At 42.9% G+C, this 26,658-nt stretch overlaps 2 protein-coding genes across 2 annotated transcripts; one reads left to right on the top strand and one right to left on the bottom strand.

Annotated features, from left to right (window-relative positions):
- The first annotated feature begins 3,672 nt into the window (after positions 1-3,672).
- EEF1AKMT1 (EEF1A lysine methyltransferase 1) lies at positions 3,673-11,293 on the top strand. The gene is made up of 5 exons (XM_075850007.1): positions 3,673-3,778; positions 4,743-4,913; positions 7,239-7,321; positions 9,817-10,097; positions 10,855-11,293. The coding sequence occupies exons 2-5, from the start codon at positions 4,758-4,760 to the stop codon at positions 11,007-11,009; spliced, it is 675 nt and encodes a 224-aa protein (XP_075706122.1). The 5' UTR covers positions 3,673-3,778; positions 4,743-4,757; the 3' UTR covers positions 11,010-11,293.
- Positions 11,294-15,235: 3,942 nt separating this feature from the next.
- On the bottom strand, positions 15,236-23,463 carry IL17D (interleukin 17D). The gene is made up of 3 exons (XM_075850008.1): positions 23,213-23,463; positions 18,170-18,477; positions 15,236-16,739 (listed from the first exon to the last, which is right to left on the bottom strand). The coding sequence occupies exons 1-3, from the start codon at positions 23,228-23,230 to the stop codon at positions 16,415-16,417; spliced, it is 651 nt and encodes a 216-aa protein (XP_075706123.1). The 5' UTR covers positions 23,231-23,463; the 3' UTR covers positions 15,236-16,414.
- Positions 23,464-26,658: the final 3,195 nt, after the last annotated feature.

Genomic DNA, 26,658 nt, shown 5'->3' on the forward strand with positions numbered 1-26,658 from the left:
GTACCTGCAAATCATGCACGGCACACGGAAGCACTTCTGGGTGATGCGCGCTACAATAGTAAAATAAATGAATGAAAGCAGAAAAGCACCACGTGCTTTTCTGTTTGTAAACATAAAACCAGAGTGTCATCATGATGCCGGCTGCGCAAAAATCACGCAGCCACGCACCATTTGCTGATGCCACACGGACCTTTTGCGTGTGCAAAACAGACATGTCTGTGTGAATAAGGCCTCAGTGAGTTTTATTACATTTGGAAATCATTTTGGCGTCCGTTTAGTGATGTATATAAACCATAGTCTCACCGAAAAGTATCATAACGGTCCATATCTGATTGGACTGCGTCACAGCCGTAGTAACACGCCCCCTTGCCAGTACACGCCCCGTTGACTGTTCAGGGGGTTATTTAAATATTGGGCGCCAAATATAACGGCACCGATATCTAAATAACGGAGGGAGGTAGGGCATTTTTTTTAAAGTGCCCCAGGGTTTGTGCAGCCTGGGGAGGCCATTACATGCTGCACATGTATGGGGAGGTGAAAGGTTCTCTTTAAACATATTTTCTTAGATTTTTTGTTGTTTTTTTTCATGTTACAATCTATTAAAACATTTTTTTTTTTTAAATTCCTTGCAGTTTTCACTCTGGCCGCTGAGCTCTATAATAGACTGACCCTTCCTGTTCTGTACGATCATTTCTCAGCAGTCATCTAATTGGATACGAACTATATAGTATCTATCTGGCATGTATTTAGATACAACAGGATTCACTATTGTATATAATCACGTACAGAAGAAAGAGAATTAAAAAAAAAAAATCTACAATCAAAAAATAAAAACAGATTTGGTTTTCACATTCCGTTCATTCAGTAAGCTTAGTGTGTACATCGGGAAAGCACCAAGCGTACATGATAAGCGTGTACATAGGGCTCCAATAACCCGATGAAGGCCAAAAGAGCATTTGCACATCCGTTTACCTTATACCGTACCGTTACAGCCTATGATTGACGGTGTAGCTGGGTTCACACGAGCATGTTCGGTCCGTAATGGATGGACGTATTTCGGCTGCAAGTACCGGACCGAACACAGTGCAGGGAGCCGGGCTCCTAGCATCATAGTTATGTACGACACTAGGAGTCCCTGCAGGACAACTGTCCGGTACTGTAATCATGTTTTCAGTACGGGACAGTAGTTCCACGGAGAGGCAGGGACTCCTAGCGTCGTAGATAACTATGATGCTAGGAGCGCGGCTCCCTGCACTGTGTTCGGTCCGGGACTTGCGGCCGAAATACGTTCCGTCCTTTACGGACCGTACATGCTCGTGTGACTCCAGCCTAAGGGTATCTGTCACGGTCTGCGACTTCCGTATATGTTAAACGGAGTGCAATTAAAGACATGATGGGGCCCTTAGTGAAACATTCTTTTTTTTTTTTTCCTATCGGGCCGCACATGTAATATGGGGGTATCGTATTAAAGTGCAGAATCAAAGCTTTTAAGTGATACCAGGTGCAACATTCAGGGATCCGCTCTCGTCGGAACTGGATGAAAAGTTTTACTTGCTGGTTCTGTGTACGGGAGGGAGGAAGATCACTGCCTGTTACTGTCTTCTCTCCCCGTGCAGCCTACTTCTCAACTGTTCCCAATAACAGAGGACGTGTTCTGTCACATTTAGAGGGCGCCCCCCCCCCCTTACTACAGAGGTGAGAAAATTAGCACGTATCTGATCAGACCATTTGCCGAATCCATGACTCTGATTGTTACCGGCATCGGGATTGCAGAGATTTTGATGATTTTGTGAAGATCTATTGTGAAGACATAAGCACAAGTGCTATATATGAAGTTGTCCGGTTGCTTATTAAATGCGCTGCACTAAAACTGCCGGTCATCCGCATTATCACGTGGCCATAAGGGTATCTTCATTGATGGACGAACGATTTTGCAGGAAATAAGCAGTTTTACTATCAACCCCGCAAGGCCATTAACGGCTGCTCGCTAACATGTTTACACAGCGCAATTATCAGGAACGAGCGTTCGCCGATCTCTGAATCGTGTACGTGAGCCTTTAGGCACCAAAACAAATTCAGTCTCGGATGCAAAAATACAACTTATTTCAAAGCGCGCCAAAGACTTTTTTTGCATCTGTGACACCTGTAGAGCTTTATTGCAACCTCTAGCTGGGCATGAAAAATCGGGTACTCAGTGGGCACGCAGGACCCGCTGACGCTGAACCTGACGGACACAGGTTTCAGCACTAGATACAACTGCTCTGTATACAGGATACAAAGCAGCTGTATCTCAAAAAGTACAAATAATTTTTAATAAGAAAGTTGGGCAAAATAGACATTTTTATTAAAAAAATAAAATAAAATTAAAAGCTACGTAGCCGTTAAGTTGCTGCCGATCTCGTGATGAGTTTGTTTGTCATGAGCTGCCTTGCTCTAGCTTCAGAGAAACCTCTGATCTCCGCCATTAACGCCTTGAATGCCTGCTCTAAAGCTGACCGTGGCATTAAACGAGAAAGAGCGGCAGGGAACCCCCTTTGATCAGATTACTGGGAATCCGTGTGACACGATTGCCATACCATCCATGGGCAGACAGTCCAGGGTTCATTGAAGGACCCCAGGGCTGTCTGATAATTTTTCCTGTTCTTGGGGCATACTTAGGTACGATCGTACACAGGCTAATGTACTGGGGTATAGATATATGCCAGTACATTATAGTTTAAAAAATTGAAATTAAAAATCCTCCAATGGATTTAAGAAAAAAAAAAATAATGTTGAAGGGGTTGTCCACTATTGAACTGATGACGTATCCACCAGATACGTCATCAGTATAAGATCGGTGCGGGTCCGACAGCCGGATCCCGCACCGTTAAGCTGCCTCAGGGCACTGGATGTTATTGCCCATTATGCGATGTATGGAATCGGAAGCAGTTGGCTCCGTATGTAGCATAGCAGCCGTGCTGCAAAACTTCATCTCTGCTCCTATTCACTTGAAACTGCAGCTCGCCGCTATTCAGTGGCCCGAGCCAACTGCTTCCGGCATGTACATCCAATGCTCAGAGGCAGCCGAAGTGGCTTATTGGTGCGGGGTCCGGGTGTCGGACCCCCACAGATCATGTACTGATCACCTATCTGGTGGATAGGTCATTAGTTGTCCAGTAGTGGACAATCCCTTTAAGTAAAAAAAAAATGCACAATTTTTTTATTTTTTTTTATTAGATATAAGTCTCACAACATAAAATAATATACACATTTTTGGTATCCTCGTGACAGTAACAACCTGCACAACAAATGTATAGCATCATTTATGATAGTAAACAAATAAAATAAAAAAAGCAAAAAACAATGTCTCATACAGCTACGTCGAACAAAGCTATATTTTGAGGTTGGAACTGCCTGAACCCTGGAGACAGGTGGACTTTCTAAAATGTGCAAAATAGGTATCAAATGTAGAAAGCATAGCAGCTAATCTGGTAGAGAACTTCCAAAAGTAACAAATAGTGAAGCCCTCTTGCTGCCCTGTCTGGAGAAGGCTCCTACAAAACAAATCGTTTTCTACGGTCATCCGATCATATCTGTACATATCCGCCTCTGTGTAAGACAAGAGCGCCCCCCAGCGAGCATAGTCTGCACAAGCTTCAAATAGCGCACTGATTTCTGGGTAGTCAGCTACAAGCTGTCAGTGGACGGTGAACCGGAAGAGCGGAGCATGATGGGAAATGTAGTTTTTTTTTACTCTCGCTCCCAGCATTTCATCTTCGGGCTGCAGCGTGACTTTCAGGTGAGAATAAGCATCGTTACTCGTGTTCCAATGTATTGATGGATGGTTGTAATATCCAAGGAGTTATCCACGGAACGCGCAGCGTGGTGTGATGACGTCATCAGCAGGCGGCCAGCGCCAGCAGCACGTGTGTTATAGAATGTTGTCACTGTGTTCTATGTGGACGTTCTAGTCACAGAACGCTTCATCCAGCAGCCAGAGTTACCCGTTCCTGCCTTGGCATATCTGCTGGCTCTGCACTGAGTAGTGAGGATGCTGGGCACCCTATGGCAGTGTTCACATGGTTGCTTCATAAAAAATGAAAATGTATCTAGCAATGAACAAATAATAAACTGATGTGTGATGTAAAACACTTTTATGCCTTGAGTTTTTACTTCTTATATTGCTGTACAACAGCAGGTTTTCCATTCAGGGCTCTAGAAAAGCTGGGTGGCAACCACAGTGAGAACTGTCATGGTGTCCATATTGGTTGTCACCCAGCTTTCCATGAAACAATGTGACAGAAGACCGGTTCATCAAGGTGACATAGGGAGACTACTGTGTATGATGGGGGTTATCCTCCCGAGGTAATCCCACCTCTATAATGTACAGTACCAGGGCATGGACCAATGTAATGACCGTGTTAATAGTCGCATTAAATTATTTCAAATGTAATTTTCCAATTAAAAAAAATCAGGGCGTTTTCACCTAAACTGGAATAAATCATCATTAAAACGGAGTCGTTCTTTTCTGTCAAGTTGTTAAAAGTCTTATTCAGCCGTCTCTTAGATCTGTTTCTGGGACAGCTGAGTGACAGCCAACATGGCTGCCATTATATATGCCATTCAGGAGTCTGACAATCGGTGTGGGAGCCATAATGGCGGCCATATTAGTTGTCACCCAGTTTTCCAAGAAACCTATAAGTAACTGCAGTGGACGTGATCATTTCTGCTGTGGTAATGGACATGACGTTTCCTCCTTGCAGGCGTTTATCTGAGGGATGGACGGCAGTGATGATGAGGATGATGTTCCTCAGCTCTCCGCTCACGCTCTGGCAGCATTGCAGGACTTCTACACTGAGCAGCAGCAGCGGGAGTCCCTGATATCAGGACCGGCCTATGACAAGTTTGAAGTTGGAGCTGTTGAAGAAGACTGGGTAAGAGGGTCCTCACTAAGGTGATAGCTTATCCTGTCTATGTGTCTGGGCATAAATACCTACGATGGTGACATTTCTACCAATGGCAGAACTGTTTTGCAAAAAATTTTTTTTATGTTGTTTGACACAAGCAGATGTCCCCAAAAGCACAAGGATCTACCTGCGTCACCTGATGTTTTTATGTAATGGCCCAGATATATGACCGCTGCTGAAAGTGGGAGGAATGGCTCCAGGTGTACGTGGCCCCTGGTCCACCCAGCCACCGACCTGCCCCTTCTGCTTTATCCGGTTCAGGACCGGGCTATTTTGAGCCTTCAGGACCAGACACTGTTTAGCCAGTTTTAGCACGCATTAGTTAAACGGCTATAACTTTATTTGTTGGGCTAGCGACGCAATTTTTTTCGTAGACAATATAGGTTTCTTTTTTATCATTTTTATACGCATCCGTTTTTCTCTTTTAGAATTTTTAGGCTTAGGGTCAGTTCACACGTTTCATAAATACTGCGGTTTTTCCGCAATGGAATTAGTTGCGGAAAATCTGCAGTAAATAAAGTAGCAGCAAAGTGAATGAGATAAAACAAATCTCATCCACACGCTGCGTAAATACTGAGCGAGAAAAACGCTCAGAAATTGAACTGCGGTGCAGAATTTTATTCCGCAACTTGTCAATTGTATTCGCGAAAACGCTGCTTATTTGTTGCGGGTTCTCCCCATTGAATTCAATGGGAGGTAAATCCCACAACAAATAGCAGTTGTTGCGTTTTTTGGCAGGTTTGCAGCGATTCCGCCACAAAAAAAATGCATCTCATACTTACCCAGAAGTCTGTGTTCCTCCATCCAGCGCGGTTTCCTGGGATGATGCTTCATCCCATGTGACCGCCGCTGCAGCGGTCCCTTGGGATGAAGCGTCATCCCAGGAGGACAGCCCAATAGCGGGCCTGCTAAGCGCTGCAATTTTCCGCAGCGGACATTCTGGGTGAAAAACTGCATTACGGTTTGGTGCGGTTTTTCATCCGGAATTCCCTGCAGCGCACAGGGCGGATACGCTGCATGCTATTACACCTCGTGTGAACTCAGTCTTATAGTTTAAAAATAATAGTAAAAAAATAAATTTTTTCTACTTTTGAGCTCATTTTTTTTCTGGTAATAATATAGTTTTACCCTAAAATAGACCTTTTATTTATGATCGTCATCGTCTACCGTAAATTTTGATATATTACATGTCTATGTTACGGTAATTGGTTCTAGGCTAATGTTACGACAATGATTGGCGGGGGGGGGGGGGGGGGACGTGTTTTTTTTGGGCGGGTATTTCATGTGTATTTATTATTTTGTTTATTTGCACTAGATTTTACTTTTATTTTCTTATTATTATGGCCTGTCCCTCAAAAGTCAGAAAAGAGCTTTGTGGGACGTTATTTATTTCTTTTTTACACCTTGTTTTTCCACTGTAACTGGTTCTGCACAGCAGCCCGAGTTACAGGGGAAATCAGCCCTCCTATAGTGACTATTGTCACTAATAGGGCCGTGCGAAGTCTAGTTAGACCCAGCAGCAGCCTCCCACTAACGGCATCCTGGCGATCTTGTGACCAGTCACAATTCCCATTGCTTTCAATGGGAATTACGATGTTCAGTTCCCACGAGCCTTTATTTTACGTGTCACTGTAAAAATACGGCACATAAAATGACGGCTCGCCAACAGAAGTGCAGGACACTTCTTGGGACGTTTTTGGAGGCCTTTTTCATTGACTCCACTGAAAAACAGCTCAAAAAACGCCGCTAAAAACGCGAGTTGCTACAAAAACGTCTGAAAATCAGCAGCTCTTTTCGCCTGAAAACAGCTCCATATTTTCAGACGTTTTTGGTCACTGCGTCCCAGGTGTGGGAAAACTACTTTAAGCCACACCTTTACAGTGCCATCTACATTCACCTCAAACTGGAAATCTTTAGGGTCACATTGAATCTGTATACAAATAGCTGTGGGTGCAACTGAAGGGTTGTTTTGAGGGGTAGTGTTGTCCATGTCTTGTCATGCCAGCCGGGACTGATGACCTCACCACGCTGTGGTTGCAACAGGAACTGTTATCACTACACACATGCTGAGTTATGACATCATCACAGTTTTCTGAGCTGTGAGCTAGAAATAGGTGGCACATATTCTATACAGGATAATGCCCAGAAGGTCCAGGAGGGTGGCCCCTGCCCCCCGTTATCTGCACTGAACAGTGGGGCCACTTTTTTTTTTTACAACTGCATGTACTACGCTTGACCTCCAGGGGGTGCTCTTGCACTGTAATAATATATATTTTAATTTTTTGTCACTAGCAATTGAGCCAGTTTTGGTACAGTGATGAAACTGCACAGAGTTTGGCTAAAGAAGCAATTGAGGCATCTGGGAAAAATGGAAGGTAAGTTCATTTCATGGTGAGGTTTTATACATTGCATTACGGGGGATTGTTTACGTCACGTCAATGCAGTTTTTTTGTCATGGCGCTCATAGCCATAAGTTGAGCTGTTGATATTAAACTGATCCAAATAACAGCCATTCTCCCCATAAACAAGCACTGCTCATCTGAACAGGCATGTTCTCTGTTATCAGCCATTTTCGGCTGGGGAAAGGTTGACTGTAGTTTTCTTCAAAGTCCCCTGACCTCCAATGTGCCTGATGAGGGCCCCATACATAGCAGATATTTAAGGCAAATCCTGTGGAAGAAGCATCTTGGCTGCTTGTATGATGGATCTCCCGCTTGTTGGCTGCCAGCTCCAAAGGGACTGCGCCGCACCCCATTATCTGGTGTCACATATAGGACAATTATTCATCAGAATAGATGAAAAGTTCTCTTAACCATCCCCCACAAGACGTACCTCACCTCCTCTCCTTATTCTCTCCGTTGCACCGTTTTCCATTGGTAGGACATACTAGTAATACTGCTGCTAAGGAATAAAAAGATCAGGAGTCCATCATATACAGTAATGTATATATAATAGTATATCTCTGGATAATAATCATGCACTTACTAAATAATACCAACATACAGGGGCCAAATATTACCTCCACCCCATGAGTATATACACCTACCACACGTCTATTGAATAATACCGCTATATCATTACCAAATATGTCCCAATGTAGTGATACTAATATTCATACAGTTACCAAATAATACCGCTATGCAAGGATCAAATACCACCTCACCATGACCACATATACCTACCACATAGACTAATATCACCATACAGTAGTCACAAACAAGTTCTACACTGGCGCTCTGCAGAGTATTATAATGCTGTATAGTAGAGTTATATCTAGTGACACAGGTGACGTCTTCTCTGATTGGAATCTTTCTCTTTTCCTTTTCTTCTCCATCTGAATCAGACCGCCATGGCTAAAATTTCCTGGCCACATCGCTACAGAATTTGCTTCCCAGACATTTTTGAATTTTTGCTTATCCAGCATCTCCTCACATGCTCATAGTGCCCCACACAGAAATAGGGACTCCTTAGTGCCCCTCATAATAGTAGGGCCTCCTTTGTGTCCTACACAGTAATAGTGCCCCTCACACAATATTGGTGCCCCCCACTCAGTAATGACTCACCCTTAGTGGCCCCTACTCAGTTCACACGACCTGTTTTCAGACTGAATTCGGGCATTCTACGCCTGAAAAAACGGCTCCATTATGCCTACAAATATATACCCATTGCTTTCAATGGGTTTTATGATGTTCTGTTCCCACGATGTGTAATTTTACGCGTCGCTGTCAAAAGACGGCGCGTAAAATGACGCCTGCATCAAAGAAGTGCAGGACACTTCTTGGGACGTTTTGGAGCCGTTTTTCATTGACTCCATTGAAAAACAGCTCCAATAACGTCCATAAAATACACAGCGAAAAACGCGAGTAGTTACAAAAACGTCTGAAAATCAGGAGCTGTTTTTGCCTGAAAATAGCTCCGTATTTTCAGACGTATTTTGCTAAGCCATGTGAACATAGCCTAATAGTGCCCCTTAATGCCCCCAGCAGATAATAAATCTAATACTCAACTAACCCCATTCTCACGACGAACGCATCTGCCATGTCTCAGGTTACAGGCCTCCTTAGCCACTTTAGGCCTGCAGCCTGGGAGACGCTAGGATGGACAGGCTGGCGTGATGCAGTAACGTCATTGAACCTACCTGCGCCAAGCCGACAACAGTGTAGACGGAAGCAGTAACGTCCGTGCATTGCTCCGGCCTTGTCAAGGGAGATAACAGGGGAAGGATCTTAGAGGGGTTGTCCACTACCAGACAACTGATGACTATTCACCGGATAGATCTTCAGTATATCATCAGTGGGAGTCCCACACCTGGACACTAATCGGCTTCTGCGGCTGTCTCCGGGCACCGGACATCCATGCCGGAAGCAGATGGCTGCGGCCACGGAACAGTACTGCAGCTGTGCTCCTACTCTAGGTGCTCCTAGGTGAATAGGAGCAGAGCTGCAGTTTGGCAGCATGGCCGCTATGCAATGTGCGGAGCCAACTGCTTCAGGCTCCGTACACTGCATACTGTGCAATGATATCTGGTGCCCACAGGCAGCTGATCGTTACAGGGTGGGGGTGTTAGACACGCACCAACGATATACTGATGACCTATCCAGTGGGTAGGTCATCAGTAGTGAATGCCTTTACGTAATGGTTTGCTTCTCGATGTAGGGGGTGGATTGTTACCTCTGAGGATTGTCTTTTGAGTTTTATTGAGGAATTTGTTGTGTGTTTGTGTGCATTCTCCTTGAGCCGAGACCTTGTTACCACATATATATATATATATATACATATACACATATACATACCCACTGTGTATATGTGGTTAGTGTGGTATTGTCCGGCTCCAGCCCATTGACTGCGGCTGATTTTTGTATCTCTTCAGGATCGCTTGTGTAAGCGCTCCCAGTGTCTACCAGAAGCTTAAAGGACTGGTCGGTGATGATGTGACTGTGAGCCTGCTGGAGTATGACCGGCGGTTTTCAGTGTATGGAGATGAATTTATCTTCTATGACTATAATAATCCATTAGACCTGCCCGGGAGGCTGCAGCAGCACAGTTTTGATATAGTATTAGCGGACCCCCCGTACTTGTCTGAAGAATGTCTGCACAAAACAGCCGAGACCATTCACTACTTGACCAAGGGGAAAATCCTGCTGTGCACAGGTATGTAATAATGCGGCTCATCCTCCTGTACGATAACTTATCTTGTCTAAACCTTTGTCATAAAGCAGAATAATAATATCCGCAAACCTATGACGCTCCGTATATAGACACTTGGGATATTTGATTGTCTAACAATATGCATTGTTGTCATGATAAGATGTACCATGAATGTCTTCGGTGGGGGCCTAACTGCTGGGACCCGCCATGATAGCGAGAACAACAGGGTGATCGCCCCTTCATCTTTTTTTTTTTTTTTTTTTTAAAACAACTAGACGTCCTACACAGCAATGACTCGGGACTATTGCCATTTTGTTCTCTTCATCTTAATGGGGTCCCAGCAATTATATCTCAACCGATCAGACATCGATGGCATCTCTTATCAATAACTCATTTATTTGCCATCAATGCCCATTTAAAGTGTACCTGTCATCACGGCGGGGCATGTACTTTATTATCTTTACTATATCATGCATTATGCCTTGCAAAGAGAGAAAATAAATGGGGTTCACCCAAGAGGTAGCATTCCCTGTGCAGCATTTTGTTACTCAGGCAGGAAGTCTCTATGTTGCAAGACTAATTCAGCTCTGCTACATCTGTACAAATGGAGCCATGATGTTGGAGGAGGGAGGGGGTTTGAGGACATTTTGGGCACAGTACCACAAAGTAGCGAGTATGTATTACTGATGCAGGAAGATTGTTGTACAAAACCCAAATTACTTATGGCGTTAAGTTTGTGTCAACTGTTTTTGTACCCCAGGTGCAGTGATGGAAGATGTAGTGACTCAGATACTAGGACTGAAGATGTGTAAATTTATTCCAAAGCACAACCGTTCACTTGCCAACGAGTTTAGATGTTTTGCCAACTATGAAATTGGTCTCGATGCTGCATCCCAAATACCTGGTGTCTTATAGCTGTATATGGTCCTTTAATGCTGGATCCGTTCTCGTGTCCTAAACATCGGCGGTCCGCACGGAGGACTGGATCTTCTCTGCAACGTGACAGATCTACAAACTGCAGAGACTCTACTAGATAGATTTTCACACTATTTCTACGTCTGTAGTTATAGATTTATTCCATCAGGAAATCAAGAAGTTAATAGGACCTGAGTCTGCTGCACTCTCCACCATATGACTGATGTGGTGATAGAACATGATAATAATAATAATCCTTGTACAGTAAAAGTTATAGATTTTGATTCTGGTGATTAGTGTCGTATATTAATGTCTTTCAAGAAAGATTAATCAGACGGATGCTCCTTTCTTCTTCCTGTCTGCTGCCTTAGAGTGGACCTGTCACCTCTCCTGACATGTCTGTTTTAGTCAATAATTGTATTGCCCATTAAATTACAATTCTGGAACATCTTTTCTTATTACTCGAAGTTGTGCAGTTCCTCTGTTATTCCTCCTAGAAATGTATAAATAAATTGACAGCTGGGTGTTACCAGTTGGGGGTATGTCCCTACAGAGACACACTGTTCAATCAGTGCTGATAGATGAGACTGTGAAGGGACACGCCCCTTTGACAAGGGGAATGGTAACACCTAGTTGTCAATTTATTCATACATTTCTAGATGGAATAACAGGAACGGCACCATGCAGAGTTGTAACTAAAGATATTCCAGAATTGATATCTCATGAGGAATACAGGTGTTTACTAAAATAGACATGTTAAAAAAAACGTGATGGACCCTTTTTAACACACATAAGGGGAAGAATGGAAACCGGGAAAGCCATGGCCTATGTCATTATGACTTTTACATAATGAAAGCTGTGGTGACAGTAGGAACATCTCCTTCATCACTTCAAAACATATCATTTTTCCAAGGAAAGAGCATTATGGTTGGAGCACATTGCCCCCTGCTGGGCAGGAAGAGACTTCCCGGGAAACAGCTTCTTGTGATCAATGGCAGGATGTACGATGTCAGCATTTATTATTTGCACTCATTCCTAGGCAGTAATCTCTCCAGCATGTCTCTTTAAGAGTGTCCACCTGCCTGAGACGGAGCTGTGAGCAGTTGTAGCTTTGTGCCAAAATTTGTGCATTTCCTCCTATTCCACACGATACATATGGTATCACTTTCCAAATTTGATGACCAATGAGAAAAGTTGCAAATTTTACAGATAAAATGTTGCACATCATCACTTTTAGGCTGGTTTCACACATGAACTTATGATGTCGTTTTTTCAGCCAAAGTGAGAAGTGGACACTAAAACAAGGAAAAGTATCTAGGAAAGGCTGATAAATCTTCTCTCTTTTGTATCCACTCCTGGCTTTGGCTTAGAAAACTGCATCAAAACTACATGTGTGACTCCAGCCTTGGAGGTGCAGTTTATGCCAAAAACCTTAAAAAAAGCTTCATAAATGTAGGCCTGTGAGCCTAAGGCCTAATCCCTAGCTGGGAGAAAACTGTCCCGCACTGTAATCATGTTATCAGTACGGGACAGTAGTTCCGCGGGGAGGCAGGGACTCCTAGCGTCATAGATAACCGGCTCCCTGCACTGTGTTCGTGTGAATTAGGCCTAAGGCCAGGAATACACCTAGGCTTTTTGTAGCGCTACTGATTGATATTAACTCTTGAGTGACAGCTGCAGTCGACAAGATTACATGCAACTCAAATTGGACTGCAGCTGTAGCTCAATAATTAAAGGGATTGTCCGGTTTCAACAAATGAAATTTTTTTTTTGTGTATATTTAAAAGTTATACAATTTTCCAATATACTTTCTATATTATTTCCTTGCGGTTTTCAAGATCTCTGCTTGTTGTTCAGCAGGAACATTCATTGTTTACTTCCAGTGGATACAATTCTGTCCATGGTCATGTGATGGACACACAGGTGCTGGGATCGTTAGAAGACACAGCTCTGATACACATACTGTAACTGAAACGAGCCGTGCACCTGTGTCTTCATGTCTCGTGACCAGACCGCAGAGGAGACACGGATGCTTGAGCGATTGGCCAGCTCCAACCAAGCTTCAATTAATCTGAATTGTATTACACACTGTGTCATTATGGACACAGTGAACAGCTTTTCGAGGGATCTCCATCAGTATATTGTTATCTGCATAAAACCAGGACTGAAAACAATCACTCAGTGAATACATTTATCCAAAATTAATTTAAAAAAAAAACAGCATACGGAAACACATTAAATTAAGTTTTAGGGTATGTTCACACGCACTAAGTACGGACGTAATTCGGGCGTTTTTGCCCCGAATTACGTCCGAAAATAGCGCCTCAATAGCGCTGACAAACATCTGCCCATTGAAAGCAATGGGCAGACGTTTGTCTGTTCACACGAGGCGTAATTTACGCGCCGCTGTCAAATGACGGCGCGTAAATAGACGGCCGCGTCAAAGAAGTGACCTGTTACTTCTTTGGCCGTAATTGGAGCCGTTATTCATTGACTTCAATGAATAGCAGCGCCAATTACGCCCGTAATGGACGCGGCGTTCAAGCGCCTGCACATGCCGTTACGGCTGAAATTACGGGGATGTTTTCAGGCTGAAACATCCCCGTAATTTCAGCCGTTACGGACGCCCTCGTGTGAACATACCCTTAAGCTCCGTCTATGTAGAAAAGGCTTTAGTGGAAACAAATATGCTAACTGTAGAGCAGAGTATTTCAGCTCAGCCAACCTGTAAACCCCTAATTGTTAATACATTGAAAGGCACATTTAACATTTAGCGCTGTTTTATCCACCTATACAAACCTTCCCCTTGTGAAATATGGGGCTGAAGCACATACTGAAATTCTGACCATGTGACTGCAACCTAAAAGTAGAGCACTCATCCTATCCATCAGCTCCGGTAATGTTAAAATAGTCCTGGGCATATCTACTATCGGGTGTAACTAGGGAAAAACTGGGCCCCATAGCAAACTTTTGACTGGGCCCCCCCTCCCCTGGGTGTCATGCAGAGCCCCCTTGTAGATAGTGCCCCCTGTAGATTGTGCCATACAGCTCCCCTGTAGACAGTGCTGTACAGCCCCAACTGTAGATAGCGCCCACCACCTCCCCCTTGTAGATAGTGCCGTACAGCCCCCCTCGACCCCCAAACAAATATAACAAAAAAAGTCATACTTACCTAGGCCCCATTCTAGCGACGAATGGAGCGAATCAACGCCGACGGAATCCTTGCGTAGGGCGGCGTGATCCAGTGACATCATCACGCCGGCCTCCCTGTAGCTCAGTAAATGGCAGAGTAGGGAGCTACCTCCCTGCTCTGCCATAGCGGTCAATAGTATCTGCGTGCTAGCGGCGCCACCGGGCATGGGGGGGCCTGTGACGGCGGGCGGCACGGGCCCCCTCATGCCGCAGGCCTTGTAGCAGCCGCTATGGCTGATACAGCGGTAGTTACGCCACTGTCTACTACTCCTTACTATAAAGTAAAGAATTTAAAATAAGAGAAAGATCAGGGCTGGTGTCTCCAAGGTGTAGGAGCTATAACATGGGTATATAACCTCGCTTACATCACCACTTAGACATGCCAGACGTCTTGGTGTTACATTATGTCCATATATTTTGTGGTACTCGGTATTACTAGAAATCTTTCTCTTATTTGAAATATCTGTCATAACAAACTGTATACTATTTTGGACTAGTTCAAATACATACATGGTGATTTTTTACCCATACTTACATTGTATGTATCCTGACTCTGTTTCTTTGTGGTTCATGTATTACATTCCAAGCTGTACCCATATGCCCCTCGCTTGGTAAAGACACCTTATATTGCACTGCATGCTTCATTTTTTAATCTGTCTTGTCCAAATATATGTTTATAATAAAATACTTTTTGTATTTTTCTAAAAACCCTGTGTTAATTGACCTTATTTGTAGGCTATATGGTTAATATAATAGGTCAATACACCAAGCTTCTACTTGGTAATATGTTTAATCTTTCATCGCTGATGTCTGTAAGATTTTTCTCCTGGATGTACAAATAGGCTATATAACCTATATTAACCAGTAGGGGGAGCCGTTCCGCTAACAACAGTCTACTGACAATAAATAATTATATGATCCCATCCGGTGACGATTGCGATAAAGAGGCAACGTCAAAGCTTTAGGAAAATAATAGTGTAATGTTGTAGGTAACAAAAAACAAAAAGAAACTATACATCTATAATTGTACCTATATATTATATGCAATTGGCACAGTTGTATTTATGTGTTAGAAACATTTTACACTTGGCCGACAATTTCTTAAAGTTGTGGGTATGGTATAAACCGTACCACTCTGCATATAAAGTTAATGCAACATTTTCCAGTACAAAGAACAGTCCGCCATCGAAAGCTCTGACGTGTCCTACAGTGTAAGGAGGCCTTCTAAAAGGTGAATTGTTACAGCTAAACTGGAATTGTTGTATGTGATATTTTACTAAGTGTCAGGTAGGAAATGTTCCCACAACAGTCATACATACCAGAACAAATATCCCACCATTTTGTGTATACAACTCCTATGCCGACCCATGTGTCTCCGTGGTTACAGACTACAAACAAACCCTGTGTAGTCTGATCCTGCAGTCATAGTCCTTACCAACCTACCAAATGCATGTTAGAAAGAAGAAGGAGACTGATGGGAGTATGACTGCAGTATCAGGATACAAAGATTCACCTGCAGTGTATAATCATGGAGACGCATAGGTCTGCATGGGAACTGTGTACACAAAATGTTAGATTTTTAATCAATACTAGTCGCAAAGTTACTTTCTTTTTTTATTTAAATAGTGACTGCACTTTTACAAAACTTGATATACGCTCGACTAAGCGCTTCTGCACCTTCGATGGTGCGGGTCTCAAAACTTCTCACATGTCTTTGACATATCAAAAGTTTTGAGAAAGTGTAGTTATTCTTTAATATGCATTGGAGCAATACAAAAAGGTTGCAAAAGTGTTCGTAGACTATAATGCCAGATGTAAATGCAATATCTCTTGTCTTAGCACATGGATGAAGTGTATCCATTGTGTTTGCTCTTTGCGGATCCTTTCATCTAACGGAAAAACTCACATTACTTCAGGAATGAATGATGTTTCCCTAAGACTGGACTATTGGAAGCCACGAGTGACTGTCCATTGTTGACATTTTCCATTCATCCCTGACTAATCACTAAATATATTTTGGTCCTTATCCAGTACAAATAGATTTACATTTATTAATATACATTTCCTCTATAACCCTGCTTTACAGTGCAGCATAATTCTGGGCCTCCTTATCCGTTTAGTGCTTATGTTTATTCTACTATTGTACGTGTAAAAAAAATTATGAGCAATTGTCCAAAACCACAAACGTCCTGGTCTATACATAACGCCGCGGCTCAGTTGGATGATGGTTTCTCACTTTTATTGGTAGAAACTTTGAACTTTTCTTTCTCCAGACTAGAATTGACACTGTCCGTCTCTGACTCCTTCTCGTGATCTGGTACACAAGTGCAGCCCACTGGGATGGTGATGTAGTCCTCAATGTAGACGTAGCGACCACCAGTGCATGAAGATGTACGACGGAGGATAACAGTTGGCATGTAGACTGGGGTAGAGCGAAAGTTGAAGTTCTCCTCTCGATAGGGTCCAGACAAGCAACCCTTGCAGAGACAATAAGCTTCTGGGATGTACTTGGGATACCGTGTGGGGTTATATGTTATCCTAGAAGAAGATCAGTACAGTGAGTCCTGTAAATGCAAAACATATAATGGCACATTTGTAATCTAGTTAAAGGGGTTATATGGGGACCAAAAAGTATTAGCAGTGTAGTCACTGCAGTATGTGAGTACACTCGCTAATATACACTCTTCGTCATGTGACCGTCCCCGCTGTACTCCATGTAATCCCTGTACAACTGCTATGGCTTGCACATGGAGTACAACGGGGCCGGTCACATGACGAAGAGTCGTATCGTCATCAAAGAAGACTGTGCAACTAGACTTCCAGGCTCCCGGCAGCGCTATAAAAATGTATGACAATCTCAGAATCAGAGCGATGGGGACCGGAATGTATATTAACGAGTGTACTCACATACTGCAGTCAGTACTCTGCTAATGATTTTTAGTCCCCACATAATCACTTTAATGTACTTCATGTCTATAATGTACCACCTTAAGGGGGTTCCCACTTCAGCAAGGATTGGTGGGACTCCACTGATCAATAGAAGAAAGAGGCACCTTTGGTTTTTTTCCCCAGACAGTATAACTACCTCCTGACACCGTATCGGGTATTGCAGCACAGTTCCATTCACCCCTCTGGCAGCGGCTTATCTCCTGAAGGAACAAATGATTGGACATGTTGAAAGCCAAACAAGCCCAGTCCTTCCTTTCCCTGACATCTGCCATTGTGAGGGATTTAGGAGACCACCAAGTACAGTACAACAGGGTGTGTGTGCTTTATGGTAGCAGCAATGAATAGAAATCAATTGGTAGAAAAAAAATCATTGATTATTAAGTCTTTAAAAAGTAGGTACAGCCCCCCCACTCCCAGAGAGTGACAGGGGAGCTGCATACATAGCCTAATCTGCATGTGTATAGTATGTCATGTTACTATCCTGCTTTATCTAGGCCTCCAACAGTACAATAGAGCGGTCATTAAATCTCCTGCGCTTTATTATTATTAATAATAATAATAATAATATGATGACTCTGAGGACCCTGTCCTCGTCTACACAACAAAGCTGACAATTGAACTGCACAAAGCAGGAAATGTTAGTCTATTGTGTGTGCTCTAGTGGCCAGTGTGAAAACTGCAATATTTCAAGATTTTTTTTTAATATATATTTAAAATTTATATTAATATGATGAGAAAGTAACATCCCCTTTTAAATATATCCACCACTGTCCTATGGTCTTGTCTTTATCCTATTTAAAGTGAAATCTTTACACTTCAGTTTTCATCTGATGAAGTCCTCTCCATTATAACCCACAGCAAAACTGCTAACACATTTGCTTCAGATTTGGATTAGATGATTGTTTTTTTGTGATCAATGGTCTGCGCAGAGGTGACGACTCTTCCTACCTGTGTTGAACAATACAGTTATCGAGACCATACAATATATAGACAGAAATTATAAATATTTGCAGAATCACCTGTAGGCCCATGGGGATATGCTTTGGATATTGACTGGTAGCCGCTGCTTACCATCCATCGGATCTCTACCACGGGTACCTGCTGGGCAGCTGATGTTCTCCTTTTCAAGTGGTAGAAGCTGCAGTGTGTGGTGGTAGGCACTAAGCATACCTGCAGCCAGGTGTCCATACATCTGCTCTAACACCTCCTCTTGGCGGTCAGCACAACCCCTTGTTTTTGGTGGTGCTCGCTTTATTGGCTTAGAGCCTTCAGAGCTGATAATCAATAGTCCAAGAAACAATGTGAGAGCAGCTTGTGCCAAAAAGACCTGGAGACAAGTTTGAAAATATTTATAAGATGAAAAATATTTTCAATTTTATTTGATCTGTTATTCAACCTGAATTAAACATTCATACTGCAGGATCCAAAATATAAACCTCCAATTTGGAGCCATATAAATTAAACAGTGAAATTGATATAGTCCGTCATTTGGTAATCCATCAATTCTGATAGTCTGGCACTTGTTTCCAGCACAGAACGGCAATACAATGTAGAATTTCACAAGTCCTGGAGCAGAGAAAATGAATAAGGAAATCTCTCTGATTAAAAAACAAAGCTAAGCCACTTTCATGCGGCCATAATAAGGTCCATTTTAGGGTCCGTATTACGGCCGCAACATCCAGACCACCCGCAAATCAACTGAACCAAATTCAACTCATGGTGATTTTAATTAGTTTTACTCCCGGGATGGTGAGGTATTGCAGCCATAATGCGAACCATAAAATCGACCAATATTATGTCCGTGTGAAAGTGGACTAACTGTAGTCAATTTTATTTTAGTCTGAAGGGTCATTCAAGTGAGTTTTTCTATGAGCGTTTGATAATCTGGTAAACATCAGGTGTAATTGATGCCGGTATAAAGGGCTTTTACTATGCTATTACATATTTCTTCATATAATGTTATTATGAGAGCGGAAAGGGGCTTCCCACAATAATTTGCAGGGAATTAACCCATGCAAAAAATACTGACCCTTATCATAAGCAGCCCCATTGGTAGCAATGCCTACAGCTGGTAAATGCTGAAGCATTGTGTTATGTAGTGTACCATCAGTTGTTCACCCGATCCATTTAGTTGTGTATAAAATAAAATAAAATGTTATACCTAGTACTTAAAGGGGACCTGTCACTAGGTCATATAAGTTTAACTTGTTTACTGACCTGAATAGCGCTGTCTCCCTGATTACAGCACTAGCTTTTTTTCCTACACCCCCGTTCCAGAGATATGGCCCACTGTTATGTTAGCGCCCTATATGCTAATTTGCTGCAGTCAGCCTACAGGGCATGAACTACTCTCAAGCTTCCTCGCGCTGATTGGTCAGCATCAGGGGCAGAGTAGCTAGCTCTACCCCATTGGCGAAGTACAGCAAATTAGCATATAGGGAGCCAACACAACAGTGGGCCATATCTCTGGAACAGGGGGGTGTAGGAAAAAGAAAACCAGCGCTGGAATCAGGGAGACCGCGCTATTCAGGTCAGTAAACAAGTTACATAGTTCGTACAGTTGAAAAAAGACACATGTCCATTGAGTTCAACCAAGGGATGGGAAAAGGGAAGTTCAAATTATATAACCTAGTGACGGGTCCTCTTTAATTTATTGAGCCTATATTCACTTGTTTATGGTGTGTTTATGTGTCTATAGGCTATAATGGAACTGACATAGAATACTTGACGTGCTATTTTATGTTACAATTTACTGTGGATTATTTAACCCCTTTAAAGGCAAACACCATAGCCAATGAATAAAAACAGGATGATTTGAGGTGTATGCATAGAACCAGAATATGAGAGTACAGAGACAGAGAGGACACAATGATGGGTGTCAGGTGTGATGTATATACAGTGCAGAGAAATTATACATTCAGGGCCGCATCTACCATGAGGAGAGTTGAGCCTCTCACGGCATGGAGTCTCAGAGGGGGCGGCATCACAGAGCTACTGGCCGAGGTTCCCTCCACTTAGCAGCTGCAAGATGTGCTGCTTCCTTAAAAACATCTCTCCTGTGCTACCTTAAAGAGGCTCTGTCACCACATTATAAGTGCCCTGTCTCCTATATAAGGAGATGGGCGCTGTAATGTAGGTGACAGTAATGCTTTTTATTTAAAAAAACGATCTTTTTTCACAACGTTAGGAGTGATTTTGGTTTATGCTAATGAGCTTTCTTAATGCCCAAGTGGGCGTACTTTTACTTTCGACCAAGTGGGCGTTGTACAGAGGAGTGCATGACGCTGACCAATCGGCATCATGCACTCCTCTCCATTCATTTACACTGCACTAGCGATATAGTTATATCACTATGTGCAGCTACATACACAAGCCCTAACATTACTACAGTGTCCTGATAATGAATATACATGAAATCCAGCCTGGACGTCATGTGTACTCAGAATCCTGACACTTCTGAATCTTTTTTGTGAGATTCCGGCAAGTGAAACCAAATCTCGCGAGACTACGGAGCTAAACGAGATTTGCTTTCACTTGCCGGAATCTCACAAAAAAGATTCAGAAGTGTCAGGATTCTGAGTACACATGACGTCCAGGCTGGATGGTCATGTGTATTCATTATCAGGACACTGTAGTAATGTTAGGGTTTGTGTATGTAGCTGCACATAGTGATATATCTATATCGCTAGTGCAGTGTAAATGAATGGAGAAGAGTGCATGATGCCGATTGGTCAGCGTCATGCACTCCTCTGTACAACGCCCACTTGGTCGAAAGTAAAAGTACGCCCACTTGGGCATTAAGAAAGCTCATTAGCATAAACCAAAATCGTTCCTAACGTTGTGAAAAAAGATCGTTTTTTTAAATAAAAAGTATTACTGTCACCTACATTACAGCGTCCATCTCCTTATGTAGGAGACAGGGCACTTATAATGTGGTGACAGAGCCTCTTTAATAACACCCCCCCCCCCCCTAGCTATTTTCTCTGGAGTCTCCCTGCACAGCAAGATATAGGCAGCAGCCTGCACAAAAGGTAAATGTGTAGTGTGTACTGTATGTGTAATGTATATGTAATGTATGTATGTAATGTATATATTTGTAATGTATGTATGTAATGTATATATGTAATGTATGTACTGTATGTGTAATGTATGTGTAATGTATATATGTATGTTTGTACTGTATGTGTAATGTATATGTAATGTATGTATGTATGTAATGTATATATGTATGTTTGTACTGTATGTGGTATGTATATGTAATGTAAGCATGTACTGTATGTGTAATGTGTATATGTAATGTATGTATGTACTGTATGTACTATATGTGTAATACATGTATCTACTCAGGGTTGTACCGTCCATGAGGCGAGGTAAGTCTCTCGCCTCAGGCGGCGGCCCGCTGACTCTCTGAGAGGGTAGTGGCGCCATTGAAACCAACCGCCATCACACCCTCCTGCACTATAATTGTATCTGCGTCTATAGGACGCCGATACAACAATTACCAGCGCTTGCAGGACAAGGAACATTAGTTCCTTTCCCTGCCACTCATCGCTTTTCAATGATGCCACGCCACTTGCATCGTTTAGCTCCAGCACACCTGCTCAGAAGAGAGCAGGCCTGCGTTGCTAGAGGACGGTGTGGGAACTGGTTAAGGTGAGTATGTAAAGTTTTGGTTTTTTTAGTGGTGTGGGAACTGGATAAGGTGAGTATGTAAAGTTTTGGTTTTTTTAGTGGTGTGGGAACTGGATAAGGTGAGTATGTAAAGTTTTTTTTTTTTGGTTAAGAGTGTGAGTGGTATTATCAACAGGGGGCTCTATCTACAGAGGGTTTTTATAGGGGCAATATCTACATGGGGCACTATCTACAGCTGTATGCTAATTACTCTGTAAAGGATCATGAGGTGGTGCCGCTATCCTGAAGAGTCACCCAGTCCTGACTACAAACCCACCTTTCCACGCTTCCCCCTGGCTGTTCTACTTAACTACCAGTCTCCTCCAACTTTCTCGGATGCGCCATTGCATAGGCACGCACGGTGCAACGAGGTGTTTTATGCCCAGCTTTCATTGCTGAACCTCGCATGCCAGGGGAGTACAATGCAACGGCGCATCCAAAATAGTTGGAGGAGGCTGGTAGTGATGTAGAACAGCCTGAGGGATGTCAATTGATATCTGGGGTGCCCCATTTAAATTTACACCTCAGGCAGCAGAAAAGCTAGAATTGGCCCTGTGTACATTGTAAGTACAAGTTTTGTGTAGCTGTAATCTCATAATTTCTAGGTCAGAACAAACTATTGGTCACATATGTTGTATGTTGTATGTTGTCATGTAAATAATATGTCATATTTATTTCATTGTGTAGAAAAACGGTTTTCTGCATGTGATACAACCAATAAGGTAGAACTTGATTGATAATATAGGCCAACATTTATGAAGACTGGCATAAAAATAAATAATAATAAAGTTGGCACATTTTACTTGTCTAACAGCGAGGAAATGAAATCAATGCGTTATGAGCAGGTATAGATTTGCGACAAAATTTTTGCCATTTCTTCCTATTCTTCAGAATAATTCTAGTACACGCCCCCTTTTTGCCAAATTTGATGAGCACCGAGAAAAGTTGGAAGTTTTACCACTATAATCGGTTGCAACATTGTAACTGCACAGTTTACTCTGAAATCTGGCGCAAACTGCTTAATAAATGTGGGACTTTGTATGTCACGGTTTCTGCAGAACTATGCAAAAGTCCAAACTAAATCCCTACAATCTTTCTAGAAATTCAGAAATGGTTACATCAAAAATATTTCCACCTCCCTAAGACGTAACCACAAATAACCTCCCACCATCATAGAAGAGACATACAGGCATGGCTGAACACTACATCTACTACCTTCTCCGTGACCAAGTCAACATCATATACAAAGCAGCCCACTGTCACCAGGCGGACCCTCCTGTTTCCTTAACCGTTTCACTACTGGTTGCACAATGAATAGGGGTACAGACCCTGCCCCCTCCTTCATCTACTCCCACACCTCCATTTCCTCCTGCGCCCACCCCTCTTCTTACCTGGTTCTTTGACTGCATCTTGAAAATCTGAAGTTCAGGTCTGAAGATGACAGAGGATAGATGACTAAAGAGGAGGAGGCAAGGTTGGGGGTGTAAGGGGGTATAATATGCTGTTCTGCTGGACTGAGAGACCAGGGAGGGGGAGACCTAATGCAGCTGAGGGATCTGAGGTTCTACAGCATGAGACAGTCAGTAGAGACAGGATAAGTGGGAGGAGAACACAAGTTATGCAATATAATGTATGATCATAGAGAAGGTCTCCTCTGTATGTAAAATGGGGGGGGGGGGAGCACAGGTTGCAGATCATGGGGGCAGAGGAGTTGCTATGGGCAGAGGCGAGCAGCTGGAATTGGCAGCAGATTTACACGGGCAGATCCTTTACCCACTCCTGGCCTCACGCTCTCTCTGGAATAGGGATGGAAAGATGCCCCAGACAACAGGCTACACAAACACAGGCCGGGAGGCTTACTGAGCTGACTGGGAACACTCTGCTGGGGAATGAGCAGTTGCAGGCAACATACTTCATCATAGTATATGTAAAGCCATCTACAGAGAAAAGACCCCAATCCCACAAGCGATCCCATTTGATTTTTCATTGTGGGAATCGTTTATCTTTAACAACAAACATGCAAAGACTTTTTCTTATGCCTTTCTGCATTGAAAATCATTGTAGTCATTACAAAAATCAGCACAATTGAAAATTCACAGCGCTCAATGTGGGAAATTCAGGACGAGGAGCAGCTACAAAGAGTTATTCTTACACTGGAGAACATAGCATGTGCATGCATTACACAGAAAGGCCTATTGATTTCAACCTGTAATGCTTAATTTCTCCTGTGGTGGTGCTGCAGGGAAATTAAACACTTGCTGCCACATTTCCTCATAGATTACAGTTGATCGCTGACGGTCCCTGATCAGCTTAATGCAGGGGATCTCTTTGAACAAAGAGGGATTGTCCAAAGCGGACAACCCCTTTAACTACTACAATAGTGGTACCAGCCAGTGACAACTGCGACAAGTGACAATTTCTTACAGAAAAACCAGGAAGGATATTCTATGGTGGCATCAAAAGAACTGAAAAGCTCTTCACATTTTTTCAGCTAATTTATCATTTCCATCATACATCCCAAAAACAAGGCATTTATTCTTTTTTTTTGTATGATAGTTTTTAAGCTAGTGTTGAAAAAGAGGACGTGGACACCCAGTTAGGGCTGGGCGATTATGAGCTAAATCAAAATCATGATTAATTGAACATGTAACCTCCATTAAGATTAGTGAATAATTTTTAGGCCACATCCCTATTTGCATGCCACACCATTGAATTAATATAGATCCTCTGAACCTGCTGTATATTACTCTATATAATATACCCCGACACTGCCCCCACACGGTATATTGCCCCCTATAGTGCTCCCCACACAGTATAATGCCCCAAAGCTGCCACCAAACATTATAGTGCCCCCTATAGCTGCCCTCCACAGTATATTGGCCCCATAGCTGCCCTCACACAGTATAATGCCCCCATAGTGCCTAATAAAAATAATAAAATACATACTCACCTAACCCCGTTCCAACGACGAGTGGAGGAGATCCCTCTGCTCCTCCGGTCACTGTGGCTCAGCGCCTATTTTCAGATTCAGTACTTCTGCCATATAGCGGCATTTCAGGCATCTTATTGGTCCACGGTGTCCTCAATGCCCCATTTACTTTTTTTAGTTCACCTCAATGCCCGCCCCATTTACTTCTTGTTTAGCCTCAATGCCCAAACGCCATGGCAAGCAGACGGTGCCTGCCGAATGGTATAAACACAGATGATGGGGGTTATATACAGGGTTAATGGGGATTATATACAGGAAAGATGGTGGGTTGGTACATACAGGGATGATGGCGGTTACATACAGGGATAACGGAGGTTACATACAGGGATGATGGTGGGCTGGTATATACAGGGATGGGGCTCCCTGTATATAACCCCCATCATTCTTGTATATAACCCCCCATCATTACTGTATATAACTCAAACCATCCCTGTATACAGGGTTGATGGGGGTAATATACTGGGATGTCGGGGGGGGATCAGCTGTAATCTGTCGGAGAACCCATCAACAAGTGACCAATTCCCCTGCAGCTCCCATTGAACTGCATGAAGGTGTCGGGTCCTCCAGAGTGAGAGACGCTCTTTTTACTCACTACTCATTCTGCTTAAATTGATGTAGGTTCTGTACCCTCTATTAAAGAGGTGGTCTAGGATTAGAAAAACATGTCAGTTTTCTTCCAAATACAGCACCACAATTGTCGACAGATTGCGTGTGGAATTGCAGTTCTCTCCTAGTCAGGAGCTGCAATACTAGGCACAACCTATGGACAGGTGTGGTGCTGATTCTAGAAAAAAGCAGGCATGGGTTTCAAATCCTGGACAACAGCTTTAACTCCGTTATCTAATAGGGAATTTGAAAATAGGATTTCTAACCAAATTACAAACTCTAGCACAATCCCAACAAACAGAAGAATCACAATACCAGTACAACTAGCATGGCAGGATCTCTAGCAACAGGCTGTCCTCCCGCTGGTAGTCAGCGGGTCGTCATTGATTTGTAACCGATTCTAATCATGTGGTTTTCTAATATATTCAAGAATATTTTCCTCCGTTGTCCATAGGAAATGTACATTGAGGTCGTGAGCCCTGGTGGTCGTGGTTTATAGTCCTGAATGGGATCGGAATAGAAAGCAGCAGGTGTGTAATATCAGGATTTGGCGGTTTACATGACATGAACACTTTATATTAGAGGAGGGGCGCTGTCTACTTTAGAGGGTTATTATATGATATTCTGCCAAGTCTTAGAGTTTCCTTCGCATTTACAAGCAAATGCAAAACATTACTAAGCCGTAAATTGAAAACAGTGAATGTTCAATTAATAAGAAGTTTTATGTGTAATCCTCAGCCATGGAAAATGTAAAATAACCCAATAAATTCCAGCTAGTAACTAATAATTTCCTGTACATAACATTTCACAAGTAGGGATTTAACATTCACTGTGCCTGTGGGAAGAGGATGGCTGCATAGAAATCATTCCAGGTCCCTAAAGACTCATGAAGCTTTACCCTACATCTGCTCAAGGGGCTTTCAGCTCTCAAAGTGGCCTTCTTCCAGGATCCAGAGCCCAGCTTTCAATTTTTAAACTGGACTGGAGAAATGAACCGTGAACTCTGACTTCCTACAGACAGCAGGCCGCTACTGATCTGTTACATGAGGTCTATAAGGCCGGCTCATAGGAACGGCCCACATTAAAGTGACACTCCAGGAAAAAGCTGAAAGTCCAGTTTTTACCCAAAGTTAAGGTGCCCACCCCCAAAGTTTAACCTACATGGTCCTCGACGATCAGAGAATCCACAGATGTTTTCTGGCAGTCCTCTCCGGCAGACTGCCTGCACATTCAGGTTGTGTT

This window comes from Rhinoderma darwinii, chromosome 2, assembly GCF_050947455.1.
Source record: "Rhinoderma darwinii isolate aRhiDar2 chromosome 2, aRhiDar2.hap1, whole genome shotgun sequence".
NCBI lineage: Eukaryota > Metazoa > Chordata > Amphibia > Anura > Rhinodermatidae > Rhinoderma > Rhinoderma darwinii.